Source organism: Tamandua tetradactyla, chromosome 7 (genome assembly GCF_023851605.1).
Source record: "Tamandua tetradactyla isolate mTamTet1 chromosome 7, mTamTet1.pri, whole genome shotgun sequence".
Classification (NCBI taxonomy): Eukaryota; Metazoa; Chordata; class Mammalia; order Pilosa; family Myrmecophagidae; genus Tamandua; species Tamandua tetradactyla.
Window position 1 is genome coordinate 123578475 of NC_135333.1, and position 18276 is coordinate 123596750.

The 18276-nt window shown below is 36.3% G+C and overlaps 1 protein-coding gene and 1 pseudogene across 4 annotated transcripts in view; both read left to right on the forward strand.

Moving 5' to 3' along the window:
• The first annotated feature begins 3371 nt into the window (after positions 1 to 3371).
• On the forward strand, positions 3372 to 4525 carry LOC143690651 (leucine-rich repeat-containing protein 34 pseudogene; annotated as a pseudogene).
• A 3931-nt stretch (positions 4526 to 8456) lies between these two features.
• Positions 8457 to 18276, forward strand: part of RBMS2 (RNA binding motif single stranded interacting protein 2) — an 88790-nt gene continuing 78970 nt past the window's right edge. For all 4 annotated transcript variants that reach the window (XM_077111076.1, XM_077111074.1, XM_077111077.1 and 1 more), the window contains exon 1: positions 8457 to 8683. In XM_077111076.1, the coding sequence (XP_076967191.1) occupies positions 8618 to 8683 (66 nt within the window). In that variant the 5' untranslated portion in view covers positions 8457 to 8617. The remainder of the gene's footprint in view (positions 8684 to 18276) is intronic.

The window sequence follows — 18276 nt, forward strand, 5'->3', positions numbered from 1 at the left end:
CAGTTTGGTTGGAGTGAAAAGTGAGTGTGAGAATGTGTTGGCCAATGAAAATGAGAATGCAGATGGGGACTGTATTATGAAGAGTTTTGAATACTATACTTATCCTACTGAGGAAACACCGAACTGTTTTCCATGGTAGTCGCACCATTTTATATTCTCACCAACAATGTATGAGGGTTCCCAATTCTCTGCTTCCTTGCCAACACTTGTTATTTTCCATTTTTTAAGTAATAGCCATTCCAATATGTATGAAATGGTATCTTGTGGTTTTTCAAGTTAATTCTTGAATCCTTTTGACATAACTCCAGTAGTTTTTGATAGCTTCCTTGCTTACTGGTATGAATATGCCTTGTGCTTATTGTCTTTTCTTATTTTTGCCGGTGTATCTTTAGAATATATTCCTAGAAGTAGACCTGTTAGGTTGAAGTGTAAATGCTTAAGTAATTTCGCTCAATAGTGTGAAAGGAGTTAGACCATTTTTCATTTCCATAAGCAATATACGACTGTGCCTTTTTAAACCACAGTCTCACCAATAGTTTATTGTTAAATTCTGGGATTTTTGCCAGTCTGATAGGTGGGAAATTGTTTCTCCATGTAATTTTTTTGTTCTTTTTTTTTTATTTATTTTTTCCATGTAATTTTAATTTGAGCATAGTTTTATGTTCAATCACATTGAACATTTTAATAAGTTTATGGTGAGCATGCATTAATATATAGAAAAAGAAATTTTCCATTAGCCATCTAAAATTCAATGAGTCAACTTTGACCCTGTAGCTGCAGGTTCTTTACCTCGGTTTATAGTAAGGAATAAAATGGGTTTATACTCAACATGGTGCAGTAAATATCATGAGTGGGTGAAAAAATACATCTCAACCACTTGTAAAGTGATTTATAATTGACAACTTTTAAAGTCATTATCTCAAAAATAAATAAATAAAATAAATAAATAAATAAATAAAAAGGACATTATCTAATTTGACTGTCATGATAATCCCTGATAGGTAGGACAGATACCATCCCAATTTTGTTGAAGAGGAAACTAATGTTTTAAAATGTTGAGATTTGCCCACTGTGATACAGCAAGTAAGTGATAGAGCTGGGTTTAGATTTCTAACTTCTGATCTACTTAGGTACAAAATTTTATGCTGTTTTCCCAGTGTTTCCTAAAAGCGGCAAAACGATTTTGCCCAAGAGGTGGCAGTGTTTCTCTTAATAGTTATGGGAATTCACTTTACTGTTGGAGATACTAAGAGATGAAAATTTTACTTTTAAACATAAATTATGTTTAGGTGTTAAAGTAAAAAGATGAGTAAGGTGTGTGCCTACTTCATAAGAGCTCACAATCTGGGAGTAAGAGGCCTGCAGCTGCACAATATCCACTGTACATATATACCACAATTTGCCTTTTCACTCATCAGTCAATGCACACTTGGGCCAGCCACCTCCATCCATTGGCTATCATGAATAATGGTGCCACAAACATTGGTGTGCAAATGTCTATTCGTATCCCTGCTTTCGGTTATTCTGAGTATATACCTAGTAATGGGATTGCTGGATCATATGACAGTTCTAGATTTAGTTTCTTAGGGAACAGCCACACTGCCTTCCAGAGGGGCTGCACAACAGTGAATATGTATACCTCTTCCTCCACATCTTCTCCAGTACTTACAGTTTTCTGGGTTTTTTTTTAACTCTTTTATTCACGAGGTGATGTCTTAATATGATAGCTGCAGTGTAGTTTTATCTGGCACACAGGTGAGAGTGGGTTTACTCTTTTATTAGAAGATAGGCAAATTCAAGCTCTCTCACTTCCTCAAGAAAAAAATGACAAAAATAAGCAATAAAAATGCGTAATATATAAAGCAATATATATTTTAAATATAAAGAGAAAAGCCCCTAGAAATCCTAATGTGCCATTCTTTTACTATCCTCACTACTTTCAGTGTTTTTAATGAGTAGCATCTTTTCAGATGTAAATTTAGTGTTCTGAAATATTCCATTTATTCGTTCATTTAGCAAATATTTTAACATTTTAAATTAGCTAGATACTGCTAGATGCTAGGGACATAGTGGTATACAAAATATTCGTGGTCCCAAAAGGGGGAAGAGTGAGATGAGACAAAGTGTCAATGGCTGAGAGATTCCAAACAGAGTCGAGAGGTTATTCTTACCCATTAAGTAGATATCACCTTGTTATTCAAGAGGAAATGGAGAGGCTGGAGGGAACTGCCTGAAAATGTAGAGCTGTGTTCCAGTAGCGGTGTTTCTTGAAGATAATTGTACAATGATAGAGCTTTCACAATGTGACTGTGATTGTGAAAACCTTGTGTCTGATGCTCCTTTTATCTACCTTGTCAACAAACGAGTAGAACATATGGAATAAAAATAAATAATAGGGGGAACAAATGTTAAAATAAATTTAGTTTGAAATGCTAGTGATCAATGAAAGAGGGGGTAAGGGGTATGGTATGTATAATTTTTTTTTCTGTTTTCGTTTTATTTCTTTTTCTGTTGTCTTTTTATTTCTTTTTCTGAATTGATGCAAATGTTCTAAGAAATGATCATGATGATGAATATGCAACTATGTGATGATATTGTGAATTACTGATTATATATGTAAAACGGAGTGATCAGATGTTAAAAATGTTTGTGTTTCTTTGGTCATATATATTTTTTAATTTTAAAAATTAATAATAAAAAATATTCATGGTCTCTCTCACCAAATGTATCCTTCTAATGAGTCCTACTGGTGACTGCTGGCCTTAGAAAAAATGTGTATTGATATTCTAGAAGCTGTTTATTCTGTTCTAATGTATTGTTTGAGAGTTTCAAGATATTATACAAATTATCCCCAGAGATGAAGCAGAATTCAAGCAAATTGCCTTATAAATATACAGTGAATCAAAAACTCAGGTGGAATCTTGAACACCTGATTACCAGCACTTCCCAGCAACTGCAGTTTTCTACAGATCCCTTTGCTATTTGCATTATTATAAGTTTATCCCTAGAAATATCACCCAGTGTGCAAGTTAAGAATAGACAAACTGCTGGGTATTCCTGCTGCTTTAAATAAAGGTCTGGCTTGAGGAAAATAGTTGAACTTTCACCTCAGGAATTCTGACTATACTTTTCTTAATTCTGATAATATAATATTTACAATATTATAATTATTTATTTATAATACTACATAAAATATTACATATTTATAGGAGGTCACTCCCGCTGCGGTGGGGTAGGAAAACGGTGGCCCTGCCTCAAGAAGCCCCCTCCCTCACCAGCCCCAGCATTCACTCTGGTCCTGGCCTTGGCTGACAAGCACGTTCTAGAATCTATTACCAGACTCTGGATTGATTACAGATTGTTGTAATCTCTGTATGGAAAAGGTACAGAAAATTAATCCTCTTATATTGAATATACTCCAGTAAGAGGATGAAGAAAGTAAAAGAGGACTGGAAAAAGGAATCACATTAAACTGTTGCTGGCAATTGCCTGATGCCACTAGAAAGAATAATAGGTAAAGATTTTTGGATTTTTTCCAGAATTTTAAAGGAAAAATCCATATATTATTAGTTTGGATATCAGGTATAACCTCCTCTGTGATTTGGGCACAAAATATGCTGCAAAAATGCTCTAAAAACAACTTAATCTCATTTATTTAAACGTTTTGTGTAATGATATTGGGCCCGATGGTGGAGAATTGGTAAAGCACTACATAAGAATACAACTCTGAAGTACAGATTGAAAATATAGGCAGAATATTTTATGCTGCAAATAAATTCAACCTTAAGGATTAGATCTGAAAGACTAAACTTGAAATGCAAAGTGTGATCGTATTTGCTACAGCACTAACTCAAAACCAAGCAATTAGGGAAATAAACCTAAACCATCCTACACTGTTTGGTGGACAGGAAGAGTACACAGTCCATATACCACATGTTAAAAGAAAATCACTTCCTTGTTAAACTACAGTGTAAGCATGATATATAAAATTATATTATAAAACAGACGTATGATCCACTGTACCTGCACACCAGCCTATGCCACCTTGATGTCTGCTGCAATCAAATAACCTGTGATGGAATGGTGTATTCGGCTGATGTTCTGCAAAGCAATATTACTCTGGAAGTAACAGAGCTTTCTTTCAACAGACTAGAAAATGCAGGACAAACTATCTCAGTAAAAGTGTTGCTTCACATAACAGGAGTCTTAAAGGAGTTAGCAACAACACAAAGGGAGAAAGACTTGTTGTACTTTCATAATTAATGAAAAATCCCACACTTGCCAATATTTACATTTGGGGAAAGAAATTTGAGGTTGCATATTCAGACTTAATTCAAATGGCCCATCTGCAACCAGACAATCCAGACGTGGAGCCATTTGTGGCGGATGACTGTGTGCATCTTGCAGAAGTCTCAATGACCTTTGAAAACATTATTCTTGGACGCCAACTTATGGAGAAGCTTATGGCACTAATCTAATGCAGATTTGCCCTTGTACACCAACATCTATGAAAAACTGGGTCTAAAATAATTTTCACATATACGTCATTACTTTCACAGTCCATAGTCATTAATATTTTATTGCCTATTCATTTTCTTTTATAAATTAGAATGTTATCTTTGTCTAATGTGTAAAAGACTATATTGAAGTTTGTAGAATTGTCCACTGTGTAAAACTGAGTAGTATAATAAGAAATTTTACAAAATAGAGACAAAATCATTTTTCAGAGTCGTTGCCTTTTCTTTCCCTGTTTTCCAGTGAGATAAATCAAGGACTGGAGAGGCCAAAGTTTCCCATTCTCTAATTTTTAGACCAATTTTATTATCCCATGGTACATCAGAAGGGGGCAGGACCAAGCTTTGCTTTGTTGTTTGATGCAGCTCTGTAAATTTTCCTGCCTAAGGAAGCAGATGTGTTAAACTCTTTTTCTCTTCTTCCTAAGGCATAACCTCATCCCTTTACCAGGAAATACATTCACCTTTTTGGACTATTTCCATACCTAGCCACTGAGGCACAAAAGTTCATCAATAAAAGGAAAGATAATTCTGGGGTTGTTTGTAGATGAAGATAAGGCATTGTTGGCCCTAATTGTTATAAAGATCTCTGAAGCACATTCAAAACTTCACTAGCAAAGCCACCCTATCTCCTATCTCGTAGCTTTCGGGCACATGTGCTACATAAGCCTGGTTTCCAGTTGAATGTCTGGCTCGTGTCCAACACATCTGCAGGTAATACATTCTTCTGAGTTCTCCATCCTGATGGGGAGCTGCCAATGGTGGCATGTAACCATCTTTCAGCATACAGATCAGTGTTAATCTAGCCTCCAACTTCTTCACTTGGGACACTTGTTTAAAAGTGTTATTTTTCTGGACAAATCATAAATCAGGTTGTATTGAATCAGAGATAGAAATGTCTCTTTCCCCAAGAGAAATTCCAGATAACTTATTTTACTTCTAACTTAAAACAACTCTTGAATGCTAGGCCCTTGAGAACCAAGAATTTGAGGGCCGTTGTCTAAATCTAAGAAAAATATGGACAATATAATGGAAAGCAGAGGGGATGGTCAAACTAAATACACTGGAGGAAATAGGATTCTTCCTTGCCACACACGTCCTGAATCTAACCACCCACCCCCATTTACTTCCTCACCCCTTTCACAGAATTACATAATCCTTTACAAATATACTCACCAGGATAAAGGATGTGATTGTCAGCCTTGTGGGAGCTCTTTAACATAATTCACCTTTGGAAAATCAGTTCACAATCTGGATCATTTATTTCTATGGCCCTAAATTTATTAGACAGTCATATCTAGGTTTTTCTATTGGTTCATACAATATAGTTTGTCTAACTGGATCTTTATCTTTCTATATGGAACTATCTACTCTTAGTAAAGAAATAGGGTTAAATTTTAGGATGCATGAAAGGCCTACTTTTTTTTTTTTTCCTAAATCTATTTCTATTTCTTAAAGTAGCAGGACTTGAAGAGAAATGGGAGCTGGGGTGTCTTGGTTCTAGTGCTCTTTGATTCTATATTATTTTATTCTGTGTTATTTTGTTTCTTTTTTTCTTAGAGACAAGAGATAAGAGATGAGAAGATAAGAAGAAGGAGCAGGAGGAAAAAGAGAAGAAGAAATTGGATTGGGAATGGGTGATTCCTGAAACTTCTTATTCAGTGTTCTCCAGTTATGTGAGTTTAGCCTGCCTAGTCCTTAATCTTTTAAATGTAACTAAGATACTGGTTTTTGGAAATGGTCATGTCAGATAATCAAATCTAGATTATGTGACACATAGAAGGATACACCCTGGGAGACAGTAGAGCAATCCATCATAATGAACTAACATCTACTGAGTGTTTACCCGAGTGCCAGGAACCGTTCTAAGGTCTTTACGTGCATTGTCTTATTTCATTTCACTATGCTTTTAGAAAAGTAGATACTATTTATTTTCTTCATTTTGTAGATGACAAAAGTAAAATTCAGACGTGAGTAATTTTTCCAGTGTAACTCAGCTTGTGAGTTACATAATAAGACACCAAATCTGAGATCTGGTTCTAAAGGCCAGAGGAGAGGTCATTATCCCCATTTCACAAATGAGTGAATTAGAGATGCTAAGTAACTTTGGCCTAAGGTCACATAATTGGTCTCAACTGTGGTGTCAGGATTTGAACTCAGATCTGTCTCTCTCTAAAGCCCCTGGTTTAACTACTTTAAATTCTAAGATATCATTAAGCATTAAGGCACAGAGAGAACACAATACCTTAAGAATATTAGAATTAAAAATAAATAAATAAATTAGATTGATTACCCTTTTGAATTAGGCCTTCAAGAATAAGGTTTCTGGGCAGGCCACAGTGGCTCAGCAGGCAAGAACACTTGCCTGCTATGCCAGAGGACCCAGGTTCAATTCCTGGTGCCTGCCCAAGCTTTAAAAAAAAAAAAAAAAAAAAGAATAAGGTTTCTTTACTTCATGCTTAGAATAAGGGAGAAGACGTCAACCAAGGACCTAAACTATAAGGATAACTTGGCCTCTAATAAATGAGAATTTCTGAGGACTAAAAAATGACTTTTTAAAAAAATATGGTATCACTGAAAGGTGCCTTTATTTATTTCTTTATTTTCATTCTGTTTGGCTGTTGTGTTTCCAATTCCCAAAGTGAGGCTGTTCCCACCCTTCCTGTGTCCCTTGAGCTTAGCAGGCACTTCCTGTCCTATTGGAAATGAAAGTTGAGATTGGGGGTGGGGTGTGTGTGTGGGTTTACTCTGTAGAATGTTAGGACTGTCCGTTCCATTATCATGGCAAAATAGGTGACAGGAGAACTAGAACAGAGACTAGGACTTCATTTTAGGGAGGGTTTGGGCTTAATGCTGGCTGTGGCAAAGCAGACAGGGTTAATTTATGTGTCTAGAGAATAGCTGTGATGGCAGAAAGGTGGCCCAGTCTTCTGTTCCATGTCACTGTTCCACTTGGATTGCTAATGGTTACTGGGTATCAGTCTTAAATTATCGGTTTCCTACCAGGCCCTTTTCTTGCTAAGGCTATGCCTCCAAGGATATTTCTTTGAAACAATTAGAGGTGAGTGATGTTGCAACTGTGTTAGGTTCTTGATTCTTAAGTTTGTGTTCTTCTTTTCTAAGGATGATCTTTTTCATCTCTGTGAATCACATGCTTTTTAAACAGTTGTTTTTCTCTACAGCTCAGAGACAACTCGGAGCAAACATCGCGGCTCTGTGAACTTCAGTTTGGGCATAAATTCCAGGTTTGGTGAGTTGCTGTAATTGTTTCAGCTTTAAGGTCCTTGAAGGCTAGAAAAGAGTGGGATAAAGATAAGCTCACATTGTCAAAGAAACCACTAGGCAGCAAATTTCGTATTATAATCTAATCAGACAATTGCTTCTTAAGTATGAAGTCATCTTGGGAAGATCTGAAAAAGGACTGAGGGGCATTAGCCACTTCGGGTGACCCAAGAGGAACAGAACTATCCTGAAGGATCTGAAACGAGTTATTTTTCATACTGTTTTGCTTGTCTCTGTGCTTGGGTGTGCTCCTTTGTCTGCTCCTTCTTCGCATATTAAGTTCACTACAAATGTGAAGTGGGGAAGCCCTGAGCTCATCGAACTTACTCTATCTCAGTATGATTTTCTTCATATGTTTTCCAAGGCTGTGTCCCAGTGGCCCCTTTAAAATTAAGCTTGAAATCCTCTTCTAAAATGTAAAGACAGTTTCTCATTCTTTTTCCAGAAGAATCAGAACTTCTTTGTAGAGGAATGGGGATAAATTTGAAGAGTCGGGTCTTTGGTTAGACCCAAGACCCTAAGACCTTTAAAGCCTCTTCTTTCCAACTTTACTAAGCCTGAAAAACAACAACAAAATTTCTTGGGCATTAGGACCCAGTAGAAATGCCTCTTTCAGACTCCCGGTTAACTTCGCTCAGTGACGTAAACAAGCAGCCAAAGCTTGCTCTCTACCCGCCCCCTCATCTCTCCCTCTAGCTCCTTTTCTCCCCCTTTCTCCTCCCCCTCCCTTTTCCCTCTCCCCTCTCCCTCTCTCTCTCTCGCTTCCCCCTCCCTTTCCCTCTCCCTCTTCTTTCTCTCAGCTCCCTAACATTAAAGAGAAAATGCTGCTATCAGTGACTTCCAGGCCTGGAATACCGACTTTTGGCTATAACAAGAACAACAAGAAGGTAGGGAAAAGTGCTTTTTTGGAATTCAGCTACTTCCTTTTCTGGGAATCCGGGAGTGCCCTTGGCTTTAACATTCTCCTTGAATAGTGGAACAGGATTCCTCTCTCCTCTCAGAGCCTCTCCCTTTTCCACCACTTCTTTTCCGCATCTTTTCTCACCTGGTTCTGGAGGTCCTGGAATTTACAGTCCCCGTATATGAAGCCGGAGAAGGCAAAGGAATTAAAATCCAGTCAAGCTTGCAAGTTTGTATCTTTGTGAAATGAAGTTAGTTTGACTTCTTGCTGTAGGTCATCTCAGACCCTGGCCCCCAGCTCCCCTGCCCCAGGGTATTTTATCCTTGTGATTAACTGTTTCCATTCTTCCCCAGCCCCTCCTTCCTCCCATAGCCCAGCAATATCAAATAGCCACTGAAATCACAGCAGTTTCATCAAGAACTGGGTATACTGTTCCACACTAGTTAGAGACCCTATCCCACCCAGCCTGTGGAGGAGTCTTGCGGGAAGACATTCCTTGGGGATAAAGCGGAAAGCCCTGTGATTCTTTGGGTCTTGCCGCTGAGCTGGTGCTGCTTCTTCAGCTCTGCAGATAGTCGGCTCAGCAGGGATCCTCAGAGTGTTTATGATTAACCCGCAGCTGCCAGAGAGTTGTGCTATGCTTGGGCACATGGGCAGGCTGGGGAGATAGAGTATCTTCCAGGCACTCAGTACTGATCAGGAAGAACCTTTTAAATGCCGTAGCAGGAAGACCCTTTAAAATGCCGAGACTCTCGACGGAGACTGTCGGCGGGCGTGGTAGCTGCTCTTTGAAGAAAAATGGGGTCAAAGACATTTAGGGATATCTTTTGCTCATCTGCTGTAGCATTGGGGGTGGAGTGGGGAAGGATTCCTGCTGCTTTGCCAGATACCTAAAAGGACCATTACAGGTAGGTCTGGACAAGGCAGTAGGTCTTTAGACCCCCAAAATTTAGTGTTAGTTTATGGGTATTTATGTTTACATCTTTAAGAAATATGGGTCCATACCTATCTGTTGATTATCATTAGTTTTGAGATATAAATAGATAGCTATAAAGATATATAGTTTAATAATGGGAATTTCATCTGTCTTTATCCTCTTCAAATTTTATATATTATATAAAATTTCCTTCCTGATTTACCCTTGTCTCCTAGGTAACTCAGAACCCATTAAAATAAAGTAAAATGAATTCCAAAAATTAATTTTTTTTCTATATGTATTTGGAGCTATCTAATATCTTCCCTTTTCTCAGCTCTCTACCAGCTTCTCCACTTTGGAATATAAGAAACATATAACCTGTCTCTAAATATAGTCTAGGGAACAGGAGGTATAGTTGTGGATTTGAATTCAAATCTTGTATTTCCGCCCAATAACTTGTAAGGTTTGAAAAACAGTTCAGGAGACAGTTGGATCAAGGGGAGTTGGGGTGAGTAGATACATAATTACTAACATCTTTGTCAAGAATTCTTTGAGTTCTTTCAGACTAGTACCACGTTGGCACCTAAGGATGCTGTTTAAATGCGTCATTTTGTGGCCATGTATCTAACTCCGTGTGTGTATATGGGCTTGTGAATCTCAATATTGATATATTTAAACTAAAGCTCTTGCTTTCTATGCAGGTATTGACATATAGGGCTTAATGTGTTCCTTACTCCAGGAAGTGTTTCATATGCATCTGCTCATGTAATTTGTTCATTTTTATGCTCAAGGTATAAAATTTTAAAGTAACTTTATTAGTTTTTAATATTAAATGTAACACATGCCCATTTAAAACAATTAAGCATAAGGAAGTATATGAAATACAAAGTGAAGTCTTATAGCTCCTCATCCAAATTCCACCCTTCAAGGAAAATAATTGGGAGCAGTTTGGTGTATGTACCCTCCCAGAGCTTTTTCTATGCCAAGGCAAAGTTTTAACTTGGACAGTTGTTTGTCATTTCTAGTAAGAACTCAGTTTCTCAAATAGAACAAGTCTATGTAATAAAGTTCCTGGACTTGTCCAAAAGGTACAAAAAACTGAAATAAAGGACAACCAAATTCTAAACTTACGAAAAATAAGTACAAATGAAATATTTCTCCTGCTTTATTTATACAAGGAGAATTGTTACATTGTAATTTACTGTTGTATTCATCACCTGTAGTTTGTGGAATAAAAATAATTGTCAGCGAGCTCAGTTGGAAAAGCTGCTAGTTGTATACCACTGGAGTTTGTAATTTGCTTATTTGAAAGAATACAATATTCATTTTATTTGTTTGACTTTAAAATATAGGTTTATTTTATATTATATTATATTATATTATAAATTTATATTATTTTATATTTATTTTGAAAAATATCTATATACTTCACTTGTCAGATGTGTTTCCTAAGGAGCCAATGACAATCATAGTTTCCTTATTGTTTTTTGGCTCATGGTGAATACAGGAATGTAGCAACAAATGTAAAATGCCTAATAAAGGCAGATTCTTTCTCCAGGTGTAATAATGAATTTCTGTTTCTCTGGAATTAAAATAGTCACAGAAGGTGGGAAATGTGGCCTTCAAAAAGGGATTTTGTAAAATAATTTAATGTGGTACTTTTTAAAAACATTTTTTTAATGCATTTCAAATTATTCTTGGTTTGTTTAAAAAAAAAAAAAAAAAAACGCTCCCAAAACCAAAAGGCTGAAGTAAAAAGGTCACAGTTCCAGGGTCTCAACACTCTTTCTTCAGTGTTTGAAGGAGTTGCATCAGTTAAGAGATTTGAATATAGGTGAGATTGAAAGAGGAAATGTTTGGGACTAAAGGAATTTCAGACTTGTAAAGGGCTAGCCACGCCCTCACTGACGTCATCTCCCTGGCATGTGTTATAATTTAACTCCTCGTGGGATCAACAACCATTTCTTTGGAAAAAAAGAATGGGGACTGCGTTTAAATTGAGATACTTTGCTTTCTCCAAATTATATTGCTTAAATCCTGTTTCTTCTTGCCGTTAACATAATGAATACCAATGGGGAGTGGGAAGCAAGGAGGAGAGCAGGACCGACTCGTGCCTATTGCCAAAGCCTCATTTTTTGAGAAGCTGGAGTTACCCGAAATTTTCAAAAGTGTTTACTCGGTGGAGAAAAGAATGTGGGAAGCATTACTATAATTTTAACAGGAAGAAATAAGTTTCTGTGTATGTGAATATGTGTTCACTACATTTCCATCTAGTTTCCATCAAATTAAATTTGATAGAATGGAGAATTAAGAACATTTAGAACTAACAACTCTTAACTGGTGGCAGCTGTTAGTTTTGTTACCAGTAATAAAGTTAACTCAGTGGGTAACAATTGAGCTGTAATCTCTTTCCAGTGATCCCTCCTTTCCCTGTTTAGCACCACTACCCTAATTTATGCCCTCATTATCGATTACCTTTACAGTACTACATTCAGCTTCCCCCATGATTGTCTTTGCCTCCTGTTTCTACATCCCCTACTACTTGCCCCCGAGTAATTTTGTATTTGCTGCCAGAACTGTCTTCCAGTAATCCAGCAGTCTAGCAGTAAGCATTTCCTGTATTTAAACCTTTAACAGCTTCATATTACCTACTAAAAAAATTCCAAATCCCTAACCCAATATCCATGATCTATCCATTCTTTCCACATACTACCTACCTTACTCCCTTATGATTCCATTATATTAATTCTTCTCTAGCCTAGTTGTATTATTTGCAGTTTCCTGGATATACCCTTTCATTATTTGTTGACATTTTTTTATTCCATAGGAATATGTGCAGTAAAACAGAAAAATACAGACAAAACCCAGCACAAGGGAAAATATAGATTAGAATAGAGATTGTTAGGTATTAAAATGCATATGTGCAAACCATAGAGTTATGTACTAGAAGATAAGGACTGAAGAATAGTCATTGATTTTGGCAGTAGAGAGGTTGTTGGTGACTTTGACATGCAAACTCAGAGGAGTGGAGAGCAAAAGTATGCGTGGAGTGAGTTGAAGAGTGAAAGGGAGAATAAAAAATGAGCGAATAGAAGGTTAGGAAGTATAGATAGTGGGTACAAACTGATCATTTAAGAACTTTGATTAAGGTGGGGAGCAGAATCCAATTTTAAAATGGGCAAAATATCTGAATAGTTATATCTCCAAAGAAGAGATACAGTATGATTTTTCTGTAAACCTACAACTTCTCTAATTAAAAATCTATATATTAGTGGTTCAGTGGTAGAATGCTCACCTTCAATGCCAGAGACCGAGGTTCGATTCCTGGACCATGCACCTCCCCCCAAAATAAAATAAAATAAAAATAAAATATATATATATTAAAAATGTTTGTTGAAGAAAAAATGAAAGATATACAAAAGATTTTGAACAGATGATCAACATCATTAGTCACTGTGGTAGTTAGATTCAGGTGTCAACTTGGCCAGGTGAAGGTGCCTAGTTCTATGCTGTGGACCTGAGCCAATGGCAGGTGAACCTCACCTGTTGCTGATAACATCTGCAGTTGGCTAGGAGGCGTGCCTGCTGCAATGAATGATGTTTGATTTAATTGGTTGGTGCCTAAATGAGAGAGCTCAACATAGCACAGCCCAAGCAGCTCAGCATACCTCATCTCAGCACTCCGTAGCTCATTCCAGGCCTTTGGAGAAGCAGAAAGGAATCACCCTGGAGAAAGTTGTTGGGACCCAGAGGCCTGGAGAGAAGACCAGTAGAGATCACCCTGTGCCTTCCTGCGTAAGAAAGAACTTCAGTAGAAAGTTAGCTGCCTTTCCTCTGAAGAACTAACGAAATAAATCCCCTTTTATTAAAAGCTAATCTGTCTCTGGTGTGTTGCATTCCAGCAGCTAGCAAACTAGAGCAGTCACCAAGGAAATAAAATCAGAACCACAATGGGATACCACTTCATACCCACGAGGGTGGCTACAATCAAAAAGGCAGATAATAATGTGGAGTAATTGGAAGTCTCATGTACTGCCGGTGTAATGTAAAATGAAATAGCTGCTTTTGAAAACAGTTTGGCAGTCCTCCGAAGGTTAAATCCAGAGTTACCGTATGACTCAACAGTTCACTGTTAGGACTATACTCAAGGAAAATGAAAACATATATCTGTACAAAAACTTGTGCATGCTTGTGCATGAATGTTCATAGTGGCATCATCCATAATAGGCAAAAGTTAAACGACCCAAATGTCTATCAGCAAATAAATTGTGATATACCCATGCAATGAAATGTCTTTAGGTGATAAAAAAGAATGACGTACTGTGACTACAAAATGGATGAACCTTGAAAACATTATTCTCAAGGAAGAAGTGAGTCACAAAAGACCATATATTGTATGATTCCATTTATATGAAATGTACAGAATAGGCAAATCTATAGAGACAGAAAGTAGATTCCTGTTTGCCTAGGGCTGAGATGACTGATGATGAAAATTTTGGAAAATTTATTATGGGGATGACTGCACAACTCTGAATGTTCTACAAAAACACTGAATTTATACTTTAAGGGAGTGAATTGCCTGGCATGTGAATTATCTCAATAATTTGTTATTTAAAGAAATATGGGCAGCAGAGAAATGAGATAAAATCTGGAAGAGGATGAGGGTGGTGTCAAGTGAGAATTTTCTCAAAGATGGATGATACAGGAGTCAGAGTAAAGAGAAGCATGACCAATTAAGTGCGCTTACTCTCAAAAAAAGAAAAAATTAGGGGCAAGAGAGAAATGAGACGAAGTGTCAGTGGCTGAGAGATTTCAAACAGAGTCGAGAGCTTATCCTGGAAGTTATTCTTATGCGTTATATAGATATCCCCTTTTTAGTTTATGATATATTAGAGAGGCTAGAGGATAGTACCTGAAACTGTGGAGCTGTGTCCCAGTAGCCATGTTTCTTGAAGATGATTGTATAGTGATAAAGCTTTTGCAGTGTGACTGCGAGAATGTGAAAACCTTGTGTCTGATGTTCCTTTTATCTAAGGTATGGACAGGTGAGTAAAAAATATGGATAAGAAATAAATAATAGGAGGAACAAAGGTTAAAATAAATTGAGTATATTGAAATACTAGTGGTCAATGAGAGGAAGGGGTGAGGGGTTTGGCATGTATGAGGGTATTTTTTTCCCTTTTTATTTCTGTTGCTGGAGAGATGCAAATGTTCAAAAATGTTAATGGTGATGAGTAGACAACCATGTAATGATATTGTGAGTCATTCATTGTAACCATGTCAAGAATGTTTGTATGTCAAGAATGTATGTTTGTTGTTTACAATAAAAACATTTTTTTAAATAATAAAAATAAAATTCAAAAAAATTAGATACATATATATACACGCACATTCATTTTCATATTCCTCCCATTTTCTGATCTGTTTCATTTTTGCTTCATGTATTCAGTTTCTGATCCTTTTTGTTGTTGCTTCCTTCTAGAATGTCCTTCCTGTTCACTCCACCCACATTCATTAAATAGCGTTCTAGGCTCCGGGGCTAGGACATGGTTATGACCTTTGAGGCGCTCTCAGTCTAAACATTGTCTATCAAAATCCTATCCATCCCTTCAAGTTCAGAGGAAATGTTACCACTGCTATAAAGCTTCCTTTAATCCTTTCACTTCCTAGCCCCAAAAGGGACGTTTTTCTTGAATGCCGATAACATTTTGCATGTCATATATGGTGTGTATATGATTTTACATGCATTGGAGTCATTTAAGTGATTGACTTATTTTCATGGCTGGAGTGTAAACTCTGTAAGAGTAAAGGCAGTGTTATTTAGTGTTATTTTTCAAAAACACCCAGTACAGCATCTTACGCCTATATAGCAGATACTAAAAAAAAATCCTGTTTTCTTTAATTTAAAAATGTGTGATTAAGCTAACATTAGGCCCTAAATCAAGGTTAAGCAAAGGAAAGCAGCATTGTGTTGTATACAATTAAGTGAAATGTGGCTTTTGTCACTTATTAGCTGGGTGACTGAGTGGCAAGTTTCTTAGGCTTTTCTGACCTTGAGTTCTCCATCTTAATGTAGTGATTAAGTTTGTTGGATTATTTTGTGGATCGTAATATTTATAATTATATATCCACATAAAAACATGCTGTAATTTCTCTTAACAACAAAAGAAACCTGTATATTGATGCCTACTTTTTCCTCTTGCTGAAGTATCATTTTTCTTCTTCCTTTTATAGTAAAATACCTCCAAAGAGTTGTTTGTTCAAGGGTACTATATACTTTCTCCAATTTCTTTCCTCTCATTCTCTTCTTTTTTGTTTGTCTTTAATACATTATCTAATAATACAATTGATTTCATGTAGTTATAAAGCATAATAATAAAGGAGCATCTCTGAGTATATCGTCCAACTCAAGAACTAGAATCATTATAACTTGCATCCTATCCCTTATTTCCCCACACAGGTAACCACTCTCCTGAATTTTATGTTTGTTATCACTGTATTGCTTTCTAAAAAATTTTAAAATCATAAATATGTTTTAAAAAGATACTGTGTACTTGCTTTTGTTGTAAGTGCTCGCTTGTGTGTGCTCTTTATGTATATGATCTCATTTATTCCTTACAACAACTTAATTGTTATTATCCCCATTTTACAGATGAGGGAAATGAAGTACAGAGTTTAATAACTTGCTCAAGGTCCCCACTCGTGAATGACCCAGCTGGGATTTGAACCCAGATAGTCTGGCTCCCGTTCTGTATTCTTACCCACTATCGTGTTGCCTTATTGTAGTAAATAGTCTTCTGGGACAGGTTGTTTTTTTTCTTTCATTCAATATTACACTTTCACAATTCATTCATGTTACGCGTAGCTGTGGTTCATTTTTCAATGCTGTATAATGTTTGATTTGGGGAATATACCATAATTTACTTATCTGTTTTCTAACAATAGACTTATGGATTCTTTCCAGTTACTTTGTTTTTGCTATTCCTAGATTTGCTGTTCTAAACATTGTCATAAATGTGGTTCACTTGTGCAAGAGGTCGTTGGGGAACATTCTAGGGAGAGTAGGATTACTGAGTCATAAGATATATGAATGTATAGCTTTAAGAGGTGTATAGTGTCTAAGGATAAGAATAGTTTAAAAACCAATGATTGTTTTTAACACAATCTTAAATAAGTAAAAGGTTTACAGCATTTTTTTCTGTTGCTGTTGTTTTTAAAATTTGCTACGCTGTGTTCTGAAATATTATAAAAAAATTAATACCAAAAACATTTAATGTCTAACATCCCTTAAAATTCACATGGTTCTTTTATTTCAGATATCATTGTAAATAAAAGTAACCATGGATAAATTTGAGAATAAACTTTTCATTGTTGCAAAACTATGATTATGAATTTGTAAACTTACCCTTGATCTAATGTACACTTTAAAATATAGTCATTAAATTCTCTAATCTAAAAAAAAGAGATAATGCTAAATTCCTTTACACAGTGTTGCACCACATTTGATCCTTTCAATAATGTATAAAATTTACTTAGATTCACATCCTCTCTCATTGTTGGTAATGTCAGACTTCTCTCATTCTCTCTTAAACCCAGTCTCATTAGATTTTTATTCCCACCGCTCCACCAAAACTACTCTCATCAAGGTCTGCAGTGACCTTCCTGTTATTAAATGGTCAGTTCGTAGCCCATATCAGATCCTTCTATTCTTGAAAGACTTTTCACTTCCAGAACATGCTGTCCTGGTTTCCTTCTACCGATGGCTCTCTTAAGATTCATTTCCTGGTTCCTCCTCATTTTCCTGGTCTTGAGCCTCTTTTCTGTCTATACTTGTCTCTACATAATTTTATTCAGTCCCATGGCTTTAAATATCACCTATATGATGGCAACACTCAAATTGTATTTCCAATTTGGACTGAGTCTGGAGTGAGTCTGCATTCCAAACTCATATATATAACATCACACTTGACATTCCATATAGATGTTTATTAGACATTTCAAACTTAACAGAGCTTTTGCTCTCTGCCTTCCCCCTTCCCTACAACTGTCCTTTTCACTGTATCTCCATCTCAGTAAATGGCAATTTCATTCTTCCAGGCACTCAAGCCAAAAACCTTGATGTTATCCTCTATTCTTCTCTTTCTCTCATAGCCCATCTCTAGTGACATAATAATAAAACCTACCTCTTTGGACAATTAGTAATGCTTGGCACATAGTAAATTATCATTAAGGTTACCAATTATAAGTAAAAATACCCATGGAAAACAGAATTCCATCCTCTCTATTCCTATCTGCATATAAACAAGATTATAATTTCTCTCATCTTAAAAAAAAAAAAAGACCTTGCTTTGATCTCATATCTCCTTCCAGTTACTGCCTATTTTCTCTGATTCCTTTCAGAATCAGACTTCTTGGGAAAGTAGTCCATATACCCTTCTTCCTTACCTCCACTCTCTTTTTCTTAGCACTCTATTTAATTTTGTAATTTAATGCTTATTGTTATCAAGTAAGACATACCCGATTTAAAAAGTCAAATCATTTGAGAAGGCTTATAGCAAAAGGAGTCCTCTGACCTCACTGCTTTTTATTTTTATTAGAGAGGTTGTAAATTTACTGAAAAAAAAATCATATAAAATGTAGAGTTCCCATATACCACCACTGTT